The following is a 17,248-nucleotide window of genomic DNA, read 5'->3' on the forward strand; positions in this document are numbered from 1 at the left end:
AAAAAAAGAGAAAAAAGAGAAAAAAGAGAAAAAAAGAAAAAAAGAGAAAAAAAGAGAGAAAAAAGAGAAAAAAGAGAAAGAAAAAAAGAGAAGAAAAAGAGAAGAAAAAAAGAGAAAGAAAAAAGAGAAAGAAAAAAAGAGAAAGAAAAAAGAGAAAGAAAAAAAGAGAAAAGAGAAAGAAAAAAGAGAAAAAGAGAAGAAAAAAGATAAAAAGAGAAAAAAGAGAAAAAGGAGAGAAAAAGAGAAAAAGAAAAGAGAAGAAAAAAGGAGAAAAAAAAGGAGAAAAAAAAGGAAGAACAAACCAGCAGAAAAAAAGCCCAAAGTCACTTTTTTTTTTTCTTTTTAATTATTATTATTTGTAACTCCCCATTAATCAACCCCGGTTAAAGCCGTTATTTCTGATTTGGCGAATGCTCTGTGTGTATATATATAAAAAAAAAAAATCAGTCCCCAGCAGGCAGGGACGGCCCATGGGTGCCTGCACTTCCAAATGGTAGAAAACAAAAAAACAAACCACCTGTCCCCCTCCCCCCAAAAAAACAAACAAAAAACCCCCAATATTTCTGTTTCACAGGCAAAGGCTGGGTCAGTGCGGTGCGTGGTGCGGCTGGCGGCAGCTCCTCTACGTTCTTGACAAGCCACGGTTATCCAAATCTTTCACCTGGGTGGTAAAAAACAAGCCGGGTAAGGTGAAATTTAATGGTTTTTTTTCCCCGAATCTGGGGGTTTGGGCTCATTTTGGGGCCAGACCTTGTATATTCGGACCAGCCAGTGCTCGTGGTGTACGCCTCCTCCAGCACGTCAGCTCAAAGTCCTTGTTGCCGATTTCGGCATTCCTCACCCGGTCGTAGCCGGCGGGTCGCTCTAGGAGGGCAAAGTACAGGCAGCGCTGCCACGCTGCGCCCGAAGACGGCGGAGGGGGGGCACAGTGGGGTGCCCCAAAAGTGACATCATACCCCCACAGCGGGTGTGGGTCTGGGGACTTACTGGCCTCTGTGTAGACCTGGCCGAAGCGGTAGTAGCACATCTTGTACATGAGCAGTTGAGGAGCACTGGGGAGCCCTCGCGGTCGACCCGAAACTCCCGTGGGGGTGTAGTAGTCGTGCTCCTTGATGTGGCGCCCCGTGTCCGTGCTGCCCCCGATCCGCACCATCCACAGGAATTTGTTGATATCTGAAAGGTGGAGAGCAAAGGGTTGGGGTGGAAGAGTGAAGAGTTGAATTGTTGGAGGGCCAAGAGCAAAGGATTGGGTTGAGTTATTGGAAGGCCAAGAGCAAGGGTTGAGTGAGTTGGAGGGCCAAGAGCAAGGGGTTGAGTTGTTGGAAGACCAGGAGCAAGGATTGCGTTGAGTTGAATTGTTGGAAGACCAAGAGCAAGGGGGTTGAGTTGTTGGAAGACCAGGAGCAAGGGATTGAGTTGAGTTGAATTGTGGAAGACCAAGAGCAAGGGGGTTGAGTTGTTGGAAGACCAGGAGCAAGGGATTGAGTTGAGTTGAATTGTTGGAAGACCAAGAGCAAGGGGGTTGAGTTGTTGGAAGACCAGGAGCAAGGATTGAGTTGAGTTGAATTGTTGGAAGACCAGGAGCAAGGGATTGAGTTGAGTTGTTGGAGGGCCAAGAGCAAGAAGGTTGAGTTGTGGGAGGGCAGAAAAGGTACGTGCAGCTTCCAGAGAGGAGCGTTTTGGTACCGTTTCCACCTTGCAGCCACAGCTGAAGGTGGGAGTTGGGTCCTCCAAGAGGAGTTTTGGAGACGCCTGCACCACCAGCCCCGTAGATGGGTTTGACCCAGCTCAGAGCGCAATCTTACCATCGGACGAATACCCAGTGAGGCCTCCGAAGATTACCAGCACGTAGCTGACGTCCAGCTCCCTCATGATCTCGTAAGCTTTCTCCTCCGTTGATGCCATCGCCTGGAGCAGACGCGGCGTCAGTGACGCCACGCGGTGCCCCACAAAAGCAGGGCAAGGCAGCAGGTGAGGGAAGGACCTACCTGACCGACACGGGAGAGTGGGTGTTGTTCCAGGTGTTGTTGTCCACCAGGATGGTCCGGTTGGCCATGGCGGTTATTTGGTACCCGTAGTCCCACCAGGACATCACCTTCGCGTCCTGCGGCCGAACACCAGACATGCTGCCAGCACCTCAGGGGACAACGTTGGGGTCACCGCCGCCCGAATTACCCCCGCTCACCTCCGGCGTGTTGTGGCGCAGCCAGTAATAAGCTTCTCTGAAGTCATCGAAGATGATCCTGCTGCCGTCGCCACCCCGGGCGGACAGCACGATGGAAGGGAGGAGTATGCCTCGCTGGTCACCCAGGTGGAATGGAAGGTGTAGGTGATGAGGAAGAAAGCCATGACCAGGATCATGCCACTGGCAACCTGGGGGGAACAAATCGGGTCAACGCTGGAGGGATGAGGCCATCAGCCTCCCGCACTTGGTCCCACCAGGTCTTTCCCCCGTCCCAAGCCAGCCCAACACTCACTTCGTTTTTGATAGGGTAGGTGGAGTCTTGCTGCTTTTTGCTCTTCTTGTCCGGCCGGCTGATATCCAGGTTCTTCATGTAGGTGGACAACACCTGAGAAACCCCGATGCCTGAGAGGATACACATCACCGGGGCCAGCACCAGCATAAGACGCACCTACAGGCAAGAGCAGAACTGTCGGTGCCTGTTGGAGAAGAAATCCGGGCAGAAATCCAAAAGATGAGGGCAATTAAATGCCATCCCTAATTCAGCACCTCAAATTCCCCAGAAGCATCAGCCTCGAGATAAACCCGTAGCTGATTTTTTTTAGTGGGTACGGACTGGGAGCTGCCACCCTCTCAGATGCCCCAGAGGGAAGTTCTCTGAAGATCTCAAAATTGGCCAATGTGCAGAAACGACCTCAGTTTAACACCCTTGGGCAACCAGAGGTGGAGCCAACAATCAGCAGATGCTTCCACACCAGAAATCAACCCGTATTTAGGGCTCAGGGTGCTAGAGCAAGAGTGGAAACCGGCTCATAAGCAGCCATCTGTCGTCGGTCCTCACTCAGATACTGGAGAATCGGTTTGGGTTTGCAACTCGGCTATGGGAGACCAGGAACAGAGACCCAGTGGCTGACGGCGGTGGCCGTAAGGAAGCAAATAACACAAAACCAGTAAGTTTTGCAACGTCACGTTCCCTCGCTGCACTGAGGGGTGAATAAAACCAGTTTTAAGGAAACGGAGAAAAGCCTCGTGAGCTTTAGCTGGCTCAGGGTGGAATAACCATCATCAAGTTCAGGAGAATAAATTAAATCAGCTTCACTAAGACCGTTTTGTCATCGTGCCTGTGGAGCATGTCCTCACCATCACAGCAGAGAAGTACATGCTGGTCACGCCGTACATGATGATAAAAATGCGGGCGTCCGAGAGGTTACTGAAGCAGTAATACAGACCGACTGCGGAGAGGAAAGAGAAAACAGGTCAGGTTCACCTTAGCATTTAATAAATCAGGGTCTGGCGCCAGCTGTGCTGGGCTCACCTGGGAACATGAAAACGAGAAGCTGCAGGTCAAAGTAATAGGAGGACCAAGTGGTGGGCTGGTGCTCAGAGACGGAGGCGATGATGGGGATGTTGTTCTTTGCATAGGAAGGATCCAGCAGGGAGTAGAAACGCCCTGTCCATGGGGAGATTTTCCCTAGAAAAAAAAAAAAAAAAAAAAATCATATTCCACACCAGCAGAGAATAACCAGCAATGCCAATACATTCTCTCACCCAGGAAGCACGTACAAGGCTGAATGAGCAATCCTGGACCTCGTTTAACATCTCTATTACTCAAACCTACCAGTTTAGAAAGGAAATACACTGCAATATTACCCTAGAGACTTCTCTCCCCCCACCCACCTTATTTTTAGCATCCCTTCGCTACTACAGATCGACACTCAGTTTCTGAAGCATCAGCTCAGCGTCCCCAGCGCACGCTGAGTCATGGCAGGATTCTCTCTGTGCCTTGCATCAGCCGGAGCCCAGATCTTACACAGCTGCCTCTGAAATATTTCCCTGCTAACAGGTCCCAGCCTCCCCCTTGGAGAGGGGCTCGCAGGCACCGAAACCGCAGCGTGGGCAATAATGCAGAATTCAGACTGACAAATTCTGTGCTCTTCAAAGCCATGAGAGGAGGGAAAACCGGCTCCATCTCGGGCTACCTGTCAGCATCAGCACGGCCCCAATGGTGAGGAGGACAAAGCCAACCAGGGAAATGACACTCCTGAAGAGGATTTCGAATTGCTGCGGGTTCAGCTTGCTCCGAAGGTAGTCTACGAAGGCGTGGATCTGACACAAACCGAAGACTCCAAGGGCAGCCATGTGCTCTGAGGAGAGGACAGGCTGCAAGCAGGGGGAAAGCGTGATCAGAGATGGAGAACAAGAGCAGTGCTGTGCCCGATATCTTTTTTTTTTTTTTTTTTTTTTTTTTTTTAACAAATCACTTCTCGGCAAAATCGCTGCTGAAAGTCACGGCAAACACAAACAGTCCCCTCCCTGCGGATGGCACAGCTGCCCCGAGTCACTTGCTTACATCAGCTTCGATTCCCAGATAGGAATCCACACAGAAAATTAAACCAATTCTCTTGAAAAAGTGAGCTAAGCGGGCATTTTTCCCGCTATACCAAGACGCATGCTGGCGCAAGTGTTTCCTTCACCAAAACCATAAATATTTTCATGAAAAGCAACCAGTGCCATGAAGGTTATTAGCGGCTTTGAAAGTCATCCAGTACCTCCAAAACTAATCTTGCCAAAGGTCGCAACGAATCAGCGTAACAGGAGCTAGAACTTAACATGTCAACAGCAAAGTCAAGGAGAGAAGCCAGGTGCCAACTCGCTGTTGTTCTGTCACAACCCACAAAATGACCGTCCTCGAGTCTGCAAATCATTCTGGTCCCCACCTGGAAGCCGACAAAGGAGATCTGCATCGAGAGGATGGTTCCCAAGCAGTAGACTGTGCAATAGGCTACATAGATCCTGTGGGAGAAGCGGCCGGTCAGCATCAGCACAAGAACATGCAAGGGGATGAGGTTAATCAGAAAGACGTAGCCACCCCACGAGGAGACCTGCCAAGAGAGAAAACAAAAAAACCCCACAAGTTCCAGGACTGAACAGGTTGCAGAGCAGAGGTCAAACGTGGTAGGTTTGATTTTCCTGGCATCACGCGCAGGGTTTTCACCCAGCGGCAATGCCAGCTGAGATCTGATCTCCCTCAGAGCATCCTCAACAGTCACAGCTGCCAGAAGCCCAGATTTTTCAAGGCTATTAATAAAACCACACGCAAAAACCCGCTAGTTTTGGTACGGGGAAGTGAATGAAGAAAGCATCCGTTCCATTTTCACACCGAGCCCTTTGCAGAGGTTCAAGCTCCCTGAAAACAAGGATGCAGGAACGGCACGCCATGGATTTTTGGTCGCTGTACCCAGAGCAGAGTCAGAAAAAACCTCGGTGCCAGGAGAAGGAACACGTACCATGTAGAAATAGGCAAGAGCACACATTGCTGCCCAATAGATGGAGCCAGTTTTGACAGCTTTGATCCACATGTAGTAAGTTAGCAGCATGCAGAATATGGCGATACCTGGGTAGAAGGACAAAAGCGTCATCTTTGCCATCGTTATCCAGCACCCAACGGTCGTTAAAGCTTTCCCTGCTCCGAGTGTTGCAAACTCACCTTCGTTATCGTAGGAGCCGGCGACAGACCGAGAGATGTACCCAGGCACAACTGCAATCATGGCAGCAGCGAGGAGTCCTGCCCCTGCGTCCTGGGAGAAAAAACCACACGCAGCCAGAGGGTGAAAAAAGCCATCGGTTTGTAGGGCTTTTGTTCTCGTGCCATACTACGCATGGATATGCCTCAAAGGAATAAAAACTGAGTGTTGAAATTAAATTTGAAAACAGAGCTCCCATTTCCCTGAAGTTCTGGGTTTTGACCAGCGTGGCAGTCACCTCCAAACCTCCGCTATGGCTGCGAGCTGCCTTTCCAAAAGGCACACAGCCCGTCCTCCTCATAAAGCAAAAACCTGCCAGGTCTGTCCCGATCGCCCCCTCACCTTGAGCTCTTTGGTGAGGTGGTAAGTCACTATGGTGGTGAAAGAGGAGAAGAGGGGAGCCAGGAACACACAGACGTTTCGGATGTCGATGGTGATGTGGAAGAAGTGCAGCACGTGGTAAATTGCTGCCGACGTGATCATCAGGCCTGCGGGACGGAGAAAAAGATGCTGTTATTGGGGTGCTTGCGGTCTGCTCACGGCGCCAGGGGGTCGTTAGCTTGTAATTAACAGCAGGAAAGCCTCACCTGCTGCCCAGGGTGCCTCGATGAAGGGCAACTCTTGACCTCCCCTGCTCCCCCAGCTGGCAGTCCAGGTACCTACCCACACCCCTTTCCCAATTTTCCCTTGCACGAGGCCGGTTTTGGCTCAGCAGAAGCCGACAGCTCACCTGGATAAATGGTCCCACCGATAATCCTGCCCAAGGGGTACCACGCTCGGTCGTCAAACCAGTTGTGGAATTTATAGAAGCCCTCCTCCGCCAGAAAGCGGGTTGTGCGGTAGTTAAAATACCTGTAACAGCGACAAGCACTAAACATCCCGGCACCTGGACGGAGACGTGGACTGCTCACCACTCCTCGGGTCACAACCACAGCCCCTCACAAGCGCTCAGGAAACGAGGCAGCTTCTGACAGGCAGTTAAATTGCGTGCCTGTTCGGATACCCGTATCTGATGTCTGGGGGTATGACAGCGTCGTAAGGGCTGACTTGGCGTTTTTCACGCGGAGGCAACGGGTCCAATTTCCCTAGACTGCCACAAACCTCAGCTGCAGAGGTTCATCCTTCCTCCTGGGGGGTTTAAAAGTGGGTTTGCAAAGGTAACTTGCTCCCTCAAACCTGATTTAATCGGCAACAAGCCTGGGTTGTGGACACAAGTTGTACTAGGAGGCCCCTCCCCTGCTGTGCCCTGCTCAGGCAGGGAATAACCACATCCCTGCAGAAAAGCGGTGGCAGGTGATTACTTAGACCCGGGCTGCAGAGAGTTCTGGGTACTGAGAAGTGAATTTGGGGACTGGAAGTGGAAAACCTAACTGTGCTGAACACCTCTCCCCAAATCCCTCATCCTCAGTGGGGATTAACTTGAGCCTGGCATACACCACAATTCCACACGCTCCAGAAGAGAAAAACCCAGCAGGCCCCCACGAAACGAGAAGACGACACTTACGGGTCAAATTCATGGATGACACTTTCAAATCTTAAGACAGAAAAAAGCCTCGTGGAGAAAGCTGCAAAGACAGAAAAAGGGCAGAGTGAATCTACAGCACTTCCTGAGCCAGAGTTACATTTGGTTTATCTCCTCCTTTGCCGGATTAAAATTGTTTCTGTTTTAAACTGATCATTGGGAAGATAAAGACGTTGTTTTTAAAGGACAAAGTACAGAAGGAATAAGGGTGCTGACTGAAGACATGCTTTAAAGACAGATGAGAGCTCCACAACCTCCAGAAGAGAAGGAGCAGAGGCGGCTCCACCCCGGGGTCCCCCCTTGGGGGTACCAGCAGCCATCAGCAAGGCCGGCGTGGCAGGATGCAAACTTACACAGCACAGCTGCCATCGACAAGATGAGGAGCTTGAGCAGAGTGTCTTGCTTCTCGTAGGAGAGCCGGAGAAACCCTAACTTAGTCATTTTCACATCAAAGGCAGAGATTAAGGACGCTTGAACACCTGAAAGACGAAGAAAGATGGTCAAAGAGCGAAGAAAGATGGTCAAAGGGCGAGCTCAGAAGCCCCACAAGGTTTCTAAATGTTTCACAGAACAGGACCTTAAATACCCAACTCCTGCCCAAGGAGGCTGGTGCCCACCCTTCACCCCTGCCAGGTGCTTTCACTGATCCCTGCCTCCCACCCTCACCTGATCAGTTGCCCCAAGACACCGTTGAGGTTTTTTCTTTCTTTTACAGAGACCAGAACTTCTTTGGGGCAGAGGACACGTCTGTTTCTCTGCGTACAAAACAAAACCCAAGTGTCAGCTTTTAGCAAAACCACTAAATTTTCCCTGGCTGGTCCCTGGAGTTTAACCACCACCTGTAAACAACACGCAAAAAAATAGTCCTTGGAAAACACAAGAAATTGGTGCTGTTTTCTTACATGAGAGGTCTAAACATCTCCTGGATGCTCCCACTTTGAATTATTTATGTTAAACACACTCATCCCGGTAGTTTGCTAGTGCAGACCAGCAGAGTAAATGAGCTTTGCTTACACTGGACAACCTGGCTGCTTAATTCAACCTCCCTGGGTGGAGAAAGAGCCAGCAAAATCCTGGTATTGGAGACCAAGGCAGTGAAACTGTGGCCGGAAAATAACCTAAAACACATTCTAATTTCTTTAAAACACTTCTTTACCCAATCAATCTGGGAAAAAACCTCCCACCACTCCCTGCAGGTTGAGTCCCTGAACTGGTGGATAAATCCTCAGTTCACATCTCTGAACTACAACACCAGGGAGATTTGGACAGGCTGAGATTTAAAAATACAAACCAGGCCTGAAAAAAAAAAGTCTTTCTGTGACCTAAAAGTGATTCCAACTTGCACACATCCATCACTAATTGATAGAGAAATAACACCGTGTTGTAATTATTTCCCGGTTTCCCGGGGGATAATAAAGAGCTAATGACAGAACACGGATGCCTCCCGGGCACGCGTGGCTGTGCCCCCAGAGGTACCCCGAGCTCCACAGCTCTGGCAGACGCCTCTCAGGGTGCTGGGGGAAGCCTTCGCCACCCAGTAACGGCACAGCTACTGGGGGGGCTGGCCAGTCCCCAGATCCTGGGGTGGGAAGGAGGAAAAGCTGTGGCTGGGCTATGGGCCCCCAGCCCCTGCAAGCCCCCAATCCCCCTGTGCTGCACCCCACAGCCCCGCACCTCACCCCAGCACTCTGCACCTCCAGGAACCCCACAGCACTACATCCTAAAGGCTCCCCTCCCCGACAACCAGCAGTGCCCCACCGCACGCGCCTGGGCACCCCAAACCCCGCGATCCCACAGACCCGGGCACCCCACAACACCACAGCTGCCTCATCCCACAGACCCGGGCACCCCACAACCGCCTCACTTACAGACCCGGGCACCCCACAACACCACAGCTGCCTCATCCCACAGACCCGGGCACCCCACAACCCCACAGCTCCCTCACCCCACACGACCGCGCACCCCAAAGCCCCCCCGGGGCCGCGGCCCTCACCCGGGCGCCGCGCTCGGCCCCTCCGCCCCGGCCATCCGCCCCGCGCAGCCGCCGTGGCGGCCCGCCCCCGCCCGACCCACCATTTGCCCTCACCGACGCCACTCCAGGTACGGCAGCTCTCATTGGCCGCGGCGGCGGCCACTCAGGCGGGGGCGGGCTAGGCGCGGCACCTCCCCATTGGCGGAGCGGAGGGCGGGGAACGAGCCGTGACGTGTCCCGCCGCGCTTGGGCCGGGTCACGTGGGCGGATGCGGAAGTGGGCCATCCCCGCCACGTGGGTGGCGCCACGTGGGCGGCGCCCAGGGAGAAGCCGCGGCGGGTCCCGACCGGGACAACCCCCCCCCCCCCCCCAAAGCGCCCCCGGGTTAACGACAGGGGCACGCGCGGGACGGCTGCGAATCGTGATTTCTCCGTTTAATGTTTCAGTGTGAAAATACTCGAGAAAAGTCGATAAACGGCCCCCACCCCAAAAACCACCCCCAAAAAATCAAAGGGTTTTTGTACGTCACCGGTTCCCTCCCCCTACCCGACAGAAACGGTGCATGCACGGGGGGGGGGGGGTGTGGGAGCTCCCCAAAATGGCACGGGAACAGCGTACAAAAGAGTCTGCTATAAAACAGGCGCCGGCCAGCTTTTGGAAACTCACAAAGGTGTTAAAAATCCGCCTTTTTTCTTTTTCTTTTTTTTTTTTTTTTTTTTTCTGTCGTCCCCAAAATTTCCATGGCGGCAGGGGGAGCCGCTGGGGTTGGGTGGCTCTCAGTGCCCCTGTGCAGCGGCGTGTTTGGCGGGAGAGGGCTGGGGGGAGAGGAGGCGGTCGGAGGAAGAGGAGGAGGAGGAAGCACCGCTGAGGGCAGACTGAAGGTAAACCGTCTTGTGAAAGAGTCTGTTGCTGAGGAAAACCACCAAGGAGAAGAGCCGGAGCTGGAAGTGGCTGGAAGGGAAGAGAGCCTGTGAGCTCCCGTGGCCGAAAACGACCCCCCGAGTGGGATTTTTGCGGGAGGAGCAGCCAAAAAAAGGAAGTTGAACGGGCTTAGAAGGGTGGTGGAGGATACTCACTAGGTTTTGCCAGGGGTCCTCGCTTCGTTGGCGCTGATGATGAAGAGGGGGAAAAGGATGGAAAAGAGGCAACCGCTGGGAAAAAAATAAAATAAAATAAAATAAAAGGTGGATTTGGTGGCGTGTCCTTGGGTAGATGCAGACCCTAAAATGGCTGCCTGCCCTCCCAGAGACTCACCTGATGATGTAAGAGGATTGCATCGCGGTGAGAAAAGCCAGTGGTAAGCCAAAGCCGAAGTAATAGGGCCAGTTTCTCTCAATGTTGGATAACCGCTGGTGCATTTCAATTCCTGGCGAGAAAAAAAAACCCCGCAGAAATGAACCCATGGGGAAGAGACACCTTTGTTACACCTCAACCCGTGTCAAACCGGAAGAAAATCCGCCTCAAGATGCCCCAACTGGATATTCCTCGAGTCGAGAAACCCTCAATCCGGAAATATTTCTGGTCTGCCAGCCTCAATGTGGAAATATTTCCAGCGCGGCGAGGGGAGGCAGCGCTCACCTTTGTTAAACCAGCGGTACTCGAAGCAGTAGAGCGAATAGAGCAGCGACATGTGGAGGAGGCTGATCAGCTGCCCGATGATATCGATGGGGAAGAGGCTCACTATCATCCCCTGGGGATAAAAAAAGAAATGAGCAGGCGGGAGAGCGTCGCCCGGGAGTAAGATGTGGGGTGGCTGACGGTTATTTTTTTGGCGTGTGACTCTCAGCTCACCTGGATGAGGAACAGCGCCTGCAACAAGAGGTTAAACAACATGTCGGCAATGATTTTACTGACGCTGGGAAAGGGGTGAGGCTTTCTGCCCGAAACTTCAAACGCAAGATCTGCAATGTCCTGGAAAAAAAAACAAAAAGGGGCTTGAAGGAAATAAAATTCAAAAGAGAAACGGGGGCTTCAGGGGGGATGAAATCCAAAACCAGCTGGGATGATGCTCCTTTCGCCCTCCCAGAGCCCATTTTTGGGATGGGATTTCACCCACCCCCCGTACCACCAAATGAGCCTTTATGAGGAAATTCCCCACCTCGTTTGCTTGATGCACTGTCCTGGGTCCTGTCACCTACCTGAAACCAGATGGCATTGACAACCTTACTGAGCACAAAGAGGGGAAGGACCCAGAGGGCGCTGAAAATGGAGGTGAGGATGAACTCCAGCCAAGACCAGACGTCACCGTGTAAGGAAGGGTCACCTTCAAAAGAGGGACAGGGAGAAACACATGAGGAACCTACTTGTTTCACATCACAAACGTTTCCCAGCAAGGCCACCTCTGCGCCATGGGGAACTTCTCCCAGCTGTAGCGCTCGAGGACAGGAGGAATCTCCAACCTCAACCTTTGCTCTTTATAAGAGCGTTTCCACCCACTTGCTTTTTATTTACTTGCAAAAATATTCCGACAAGTGCGTGTTAGGGGTGCTAAAACCCACGGGCTAGATCCCCGCCACACACAGGCTGTTAGCAGGGTTATCCATCTCTCTCTTTTCCTGCTAAACTATTGAGGACAGCCTGGATTAGAACAGGGAGGAAGAGAAAAATAAGGCAAGCAAACAGAGGGGTGAGGAACAGCTCAACGGGACAAAGCCTTGGCAGTTCGTGGCGGGTGCCAGGACCCCCCCCCCCCCCCCCCCATCTATCCCATGGATTGCTTAGCGCCCCGTAACACACAAACAGCAAAGGTACTCACTGATGATCTGTGCCGTGACTGACTGAAGGACAGGTATAAATACTCGGTAAAACAAGAAGAGACTAAGCTACAGGGAAAAAGAAACAACAAGGGTTCTCGGTGAGGCGTTGCACGGTCATTTTTTGTGCTCCTGTAACTACTGATCTGAAGGCAGACCCTCCTCCTCCACGCAGCAATCTATAACTACACAGGACCAAGGATTTCTGTTAAAATACAGCCAAAATCTCCAATTGAGCGCTTTCTTTTCAACATTTCCCCGCTGATTCCTCCTACCTGGCCACGGTCTAATGGAAAAAGGAAGCCCAGTGATTATTAGGCTGCAAAGTGTCTGCTCCATTAACGATTAGTCTCATGGAACAGCCATGGTAAAGTCAGAGCTGAGGAAATGTCTTTAACGTATCGATATCCAATTCAGCAAAGCAATATCCTAGACTGCAGTGGAGCAGGAGTTGGATATTTGGGGGAAGAGATGTCTCAAAGACTTGGAAAAGCAGCTCAGGTTTAATGCACAGGTTTCTCAAGCCAGTTTGTGGTCCCATATTGTGTCCCTTAACATAAAGAATCGGGACTGGGAACTTAGCGGTTCCTGTAAATTCCTGCAGCCACGCTGCCAGCGTACAAGGGCTGGAGCAGGGCACTGGTTTTCACGGTGTTTTTAACATAGGAAATAACAAAAAATATCCACTCACCCAGAATACACCTCCGTTCCAGGCACAACACTGAAATATCCGGCTCACTATCCGGGGTTCACTGCAGAGCAGGAGGAGGGAGATGGGTGAGACGTGCTTAAGGTCCCAGTGTCTGGACAAACATCCCCTGACAACTGCTTCTGTCCCACATTTTGGACACCTTAGAAATGTTGCAGATAACCAGCACAATGCCAGTGATGCACCTGATTTTATCTGAACATGGGAATCCTGGAAGAAATCCCTGCACAAACTCGTGCCAGGTTTCAGCCAGTGCACCGCCTCTGGAAGATTTACATCAGGGAGGCTTTCAACCTTTATTAATTCCCCATATCTGCACTGAAATGGAAGCAAAAGAAAGTTTTCTTCCAGAATTTGAAGGATTTATTAGTGATCTTAGGCTTTGTTCACCTCAAACTCCTGCCATAATAAAATTAGGGATTTTTGGGTGCTTTTTGTTTTTGGAAGAGGCTGTTTTGGCTTCTCTCTCTTTGTGGCATATCTATGGACATGCAAGAGAACAGCTCTGTGGGACTCTGCAGCACTTTTCCAGTCAGCTTCTGCTACCAAAGGGTCTTTGCTACAAAGAAAACCAGCAAAATACAACTGTTTATTCCCCCCAAAATATATATTATTCCTCAAGGGAATTTGCAAAGCTGCAGGAATCTCTGGGGAGGATGGAAATCATTTGTGGGAGACTCTTCTGTCATCTTGAGATAAAGTCAGACTACCACCCAGCTAGTCAGAAGAATTTGTAAATATATCTTAAAAGTTGTATTACTGACCAAACGTCACCATGTTTAGTGCCAGCCCGACTGTAATTAGGGCAGCGGAAAAACATCTCGGTGCCGTTTGGGAGTCAGACACAAGAACAGATGCTGTTTTGCTCCCACGTGGATGTAATTCTGGCATCCCCAGCCTCGGTGGATGCAACCGCTATAGATGGCTGCGGAACACAGCAAGGCTGGGGAAAAAAAAAGATACTTGATCTGCCCCAGAAATATAAATCAGATCTGGGCTGCCGCTTCTTCCCTGATCCCATGGCTACCAACAACAACGACGTATCTTTTGAGAGACAGCATGAGTATTCAGGAAGAAAAGAAACCTAGAAGTCCACATTCTTTCAGCTTTGTATAGCTCCATGCCTCCTATTATTATTTCAAATTAATTGCATACTCTTGTCAAACAGCATAAAAAAAGGTCTGACTTCTGATCTCATGGTTACAGTTCTAGTTTCATTACAGAGTGGGAAAAGGGTGTTTCATGTCACGTTTTTTATATTTATTGGCTCTGAGCTTCAGTGCAATTGGGTTTACGGATCATTTGCAAACGTGCAGCACAAGTTCTGCTGTCGCAGACACCTGGGTTGCAGGTCCCTGATGGTTCCGACTGCTGTTTTTATGGAGATCTCTTCACAAGTGCAGGCAACAATAATGGCTTTATTTCTTAAATCCCGCTTACCCCAACTCTCTTTTAGCCAGACTACTGTGATACAACAGATATTTAGGAGGGGGGAAAAAAAAGCACAAGCACTGCCAAATCACTATGACTTGGAGAGGTTCTGCAGTTCATTGGGCTCTTCAAAGCTCCGGGCAGCGTTCCTCTCTCTCTCTCGGTCTCCCTGCCTTCAACAGACTAAAGGGAGAGAAGCGAATTATCTGATTTATGACTCATCAGGCCCCATACTTACTTCTCTTGCTTCTTCTCTTCCATGTGAAACCTCCGCTGGGCAAGCGCGCTGTTTGCTCTCCTTCGCCTCTGCTCTTCCCTCTTCTGCTGGATCCGGGCGTCCAGCTTTGAGATGGTGCAGATGCCCCAGATGGAGTCCTTTATTCCCTGCGGACACAAGGAGAGGCCGTCGCACTCCACCCCGCAGAGGGAGGAGGAGGAGGGTTGGGATGGGGCCGAGCCAGGCCCCCTGGTTACGGAAGGGGACTCGAAGGGGGCCAGCCTCGCTCCCCAGCTAGCAGGGGAAGACAGCACCAGGCTCCGCCGGAGCCAAGGTTTGGAGCACCACCACCTATTTTCCATGTCCTGGTAACCTACTGCACCTCCCAGCATCTTTAGAAGCAGCAATATTGTATTTTTTTTTAAAAAGGCGTGGTTTCTTGTCCAGTCTCTACTATTTATAACCCTGGCAAAGCCAGAGTCAGATCTCCCTCAGGCCACTTCTGTCTGGCACAAAGCCCTTCATCCCCTGCCAGCATTTCTAAGGCCAATAAACTATACAAAGTATTTAGGATGTGCAAAGTCCTTGTGGCCTGACTGGATGCATGACGTTGAATGCTTACTCCTTTCCAAACAAAAGCATCCGTCCTTGTCCCAGAAACATCATCGCATCATCAACATCCGTGCAAACCCATGAATAGGGAGGCACCTGGAAGTTTTTGCCCTACTCCTCGTTTAAAAGATTTCTAGTGCCACCTCCTAATACTCCACAAGCAGTTATTTCCAGCTCCAGATGATATCATAACCATCATTATCAAAATTTCACTTCAACATAAAGACCACAAGGATGCTAGTATGAGCCAGGACAGCTTCACAACACAGGTGACCCACACAACAATTCGGTGTATGGAGTTTTTGACCAAACAGGGTAAATTTTGATGCCAAATGTGTGTCTGAAACAGCACAGCGTGCTGCCACTGGTACCTGATTAGGTGGAAATTAATTAAATGGGCTGCTCTACCCACTGCTTTACAGATGGCACGAGAGCTACATGAAGCAACACAAGTCCTCCCCCTTCAGATCATGGCCAGTGTGCCACAGATCTTTAAGATCAAACCCAGCAAGTTTCTCAAAACAAGCTATTTCTGAACATGAGTTACTTCTTAGTGTCATGTCCCGAATGTTTTTAAGCCTGTATTTACACCTGGATGATACAAAACAGCATGGGAGCACTGAGTTCACACAAAGCTTTAACACCACAACACAACTGCGATGTTCACGTAGGCTATAAATTAACTTTTGCCCCAAGGAAATTTATCACAGGTTCAACAATGCCCTGGACGAACACTGAGCCCTGTGCAGATACACTGCACAACGGCCAGTTTGGGAGGAAATTATTCTAGAGAACACTTGGGGACCAATGCATTTCACACAGCCACGTCAAATCTAACTGTCACTGGTGAGCGGAAAGCTTGCCTACTGGTATCTCTGCTTTACAAAATTGACACTTTTGATTAATATACACACAGAGCCCCTTTTCCTTGAAATTTTTTAATCCACCCTTGATGATGTAAGGAAGGAGGATGCTCCCCATGCAAGACAAACTGTCACTGAAGTAAACGAGACCAGTCCCTACAACAGAGGGCCTGAAATGCAGAGACTTACCCTGACGAGGTCATGAAGGAAGGTTTTCACACTGTCTGCCATCTCGACTCCAGCATCACCTCTGGTTCCGAAACTATCAACTACAGGGAGAGGGGAAAAACCGAACCCAAACCTCTCTCATCCTGGAGAGATGGGAAACAGATGGAGCCTGCGGAGAGGGAAAACACAGAACCACGGCAGGCATTAACAGCATCTCTCTGAGCTGGGTAATTACAAGTTAAATCACAACCCAAAGATTTTCAACAGGATTCCCTGCCCTCACTGGCTTCCCATCAGGCAAACAGCCTCAAACGTACGGCCAGAGGAAGGACTCATCCTGTTAATTCCACGGTGTCTCATATAACAAACTTGGGGTTTCAGGAACAGCAGAGCCTGTATTTCTACACAGCAGAACATCTCTCTGAACAACATGCTGTGCCGCTCATTTTCGGAAGAGAAAAGCCTGCAGAGCCAGCCCAGAAAGGTGTGAAAACATCTTTGCTAAATCCCATGCTGATTTAATACTTCACAGCTCCGTGCCTTCTCTTCCTCGTGTGCCAGGTAAGAAACAACAGGGCTACAATTAGGAGCCTGACAAAACAGCTGCTGTTGACCTACCCCATAAGCTTTTGCCCAAAGCAGTAATTAATCCAAACAGGCCTCTGCCAAAAATGTTGTGCTGAGTCTTCTGCTTCTTGTAAAGCGTCACAGAAATACAGACAGTCTGAATTAAGAAAAAAAAAAAAAAAAAATCACCAGCTAATAAAACTTGCAGAGCTTTTCCACCAGGATTCAAATCGCTGGCTTCTCCTAGGCAGCCCCAACGTGTCAGTGTTGCTGTTGCTCTATAATGCGCAGCGCGGGATACAAACAATTAAAAATAATTTATTTAAAAAAAAAAACAAAAAAGTTTTCATTTTGGTTATTCTGAGACAAAACCTGCTAGGGTTTGAACTGCGCTCCTGGGAAGCGGCAAACGCCGGTTCAGATGAAACTGTGGATGCAGAACTGGCCTCCAGCTTTATGAAGATCGAGTTAATCACAAGTTAAGCACCTTCACCCTAAAATCAAGTCTTCAGAGGTAGATGTCAGAGGTAGATGTGCGCAGCCTCACGCATGGCGCCTTTAGGTGTCCAAGGTCCGGGTCGCGCTGGCAGAGCCACGGCAGAAACAAAAGGCAGAAACAAGCGTTTTCTTTGTTCTGGGCAGCTGCGCCTCACCACCCTTTGGGCTCGGGAACTGGCGTGTTAAACACAGTGAGATCCATCTGCTGCATGATGCTGGCTTCTGCAGAA

General features: G+C 50.3%; 2 protein-coding genes across 2 annotated transcripts; both read right to left on the bottom strand.

Moving 5' to 3' along the window:
- Positions 1 to 323: 323 nt before the first annotated feature.
- STT3A (STT3 oligosaccharyltransferase complex catalytic subunit A) lies at positions 324 to 9,297 on the bottom strand. Its single transcript, XM_042800544.1, is given in 25 exon segments — positions 324 to 661; positions 751 to 779; positions 782 to 805; positions 808 to 864; positions 988 to 1,038; positions 1,041 to 1,081; positions 1,083 to 1,173; positions 1,806 to 1,908; positions 1,989 to 2,005; positions 2,008 to 2,104; positions 2,186 to 2,286; positions 2,289 to 2,373; positions 2,478 to 2,633; positions 3,323 to 3,414; positions 3,498 to 3,653; positions 4,162 to 4,342; positions 4,900 to 5,064; positions 5,470 to 5,576; positions 5,670 to 5,760; positions 6,049 to 6,194; positions 6,437 to 6,558; positions 7,211 to 7,271; positions 7,582 to 7,707; positions 7,895 to 7,983; positions 9,222 to 9,297. Coding segments are annotated over 23 exon segments (2,100 nt in total). The 5' UTR covers positions 7,670 to 7,707; positions 7,895 to 7,983; positions 9,222 to 9,297; the 3' UTR covers positions 324 to 622.
- A 535-nt stretch (positions 9,298 to 9,832) lies between these two features.
- Positions 9,833 to 16,787, bottom strand: EI24 (EI24 autophagy associated transmembrane protein). Its single transcript, XM_032982294.2, has 11 exons — positions 16,572 to 16,787; positions 15,975 to 16,122; positions 14,332 to 14,477; positions 12,645 to 12,705; positions 11,956 to 12,022; positions 11,339 to 11,463; positions 10,992 to 11,111; positions 10,779 to 10,890; positions 10,455 to 10,566; positions 10,277 to 10,351; positions 9,833 to 10,151 (listed from the first exon to the last, which is right to left on the bottom strand). Exons 2-11 carry the CDS (start codon positions 16,014 to 16,016, stop codon positions 9,977 to 9,979), a joined length of 1,035 nt encoding a protein of 344 aa, XP_032838185.1. The 5' UTR covers positions 16,017 to 16,122; positions 16,572 to 16,787; the 3' UTR covers positions 9,833 to 9,976.
- Between the last annotated feature and the right edge of the window lie 461 nt (positions 16,788 to 17,248).

This window comes from Tyto alba, unplaced genomic scaffold (assembly GCF_018691265.1).
Source record: "Tyto alba isolate M040663 unplaced genomic scaffold, T.alba_DEE_v4.0 Super-Scaffold_32, whole genome shotgun sequence".
NCBI classification, from domain to species: domain Eukaryota; kingdom Metazoa; phylum Chordata; class Aves; order Strigiformes; family Tytonidae; genus Tyto; species Tyto alba.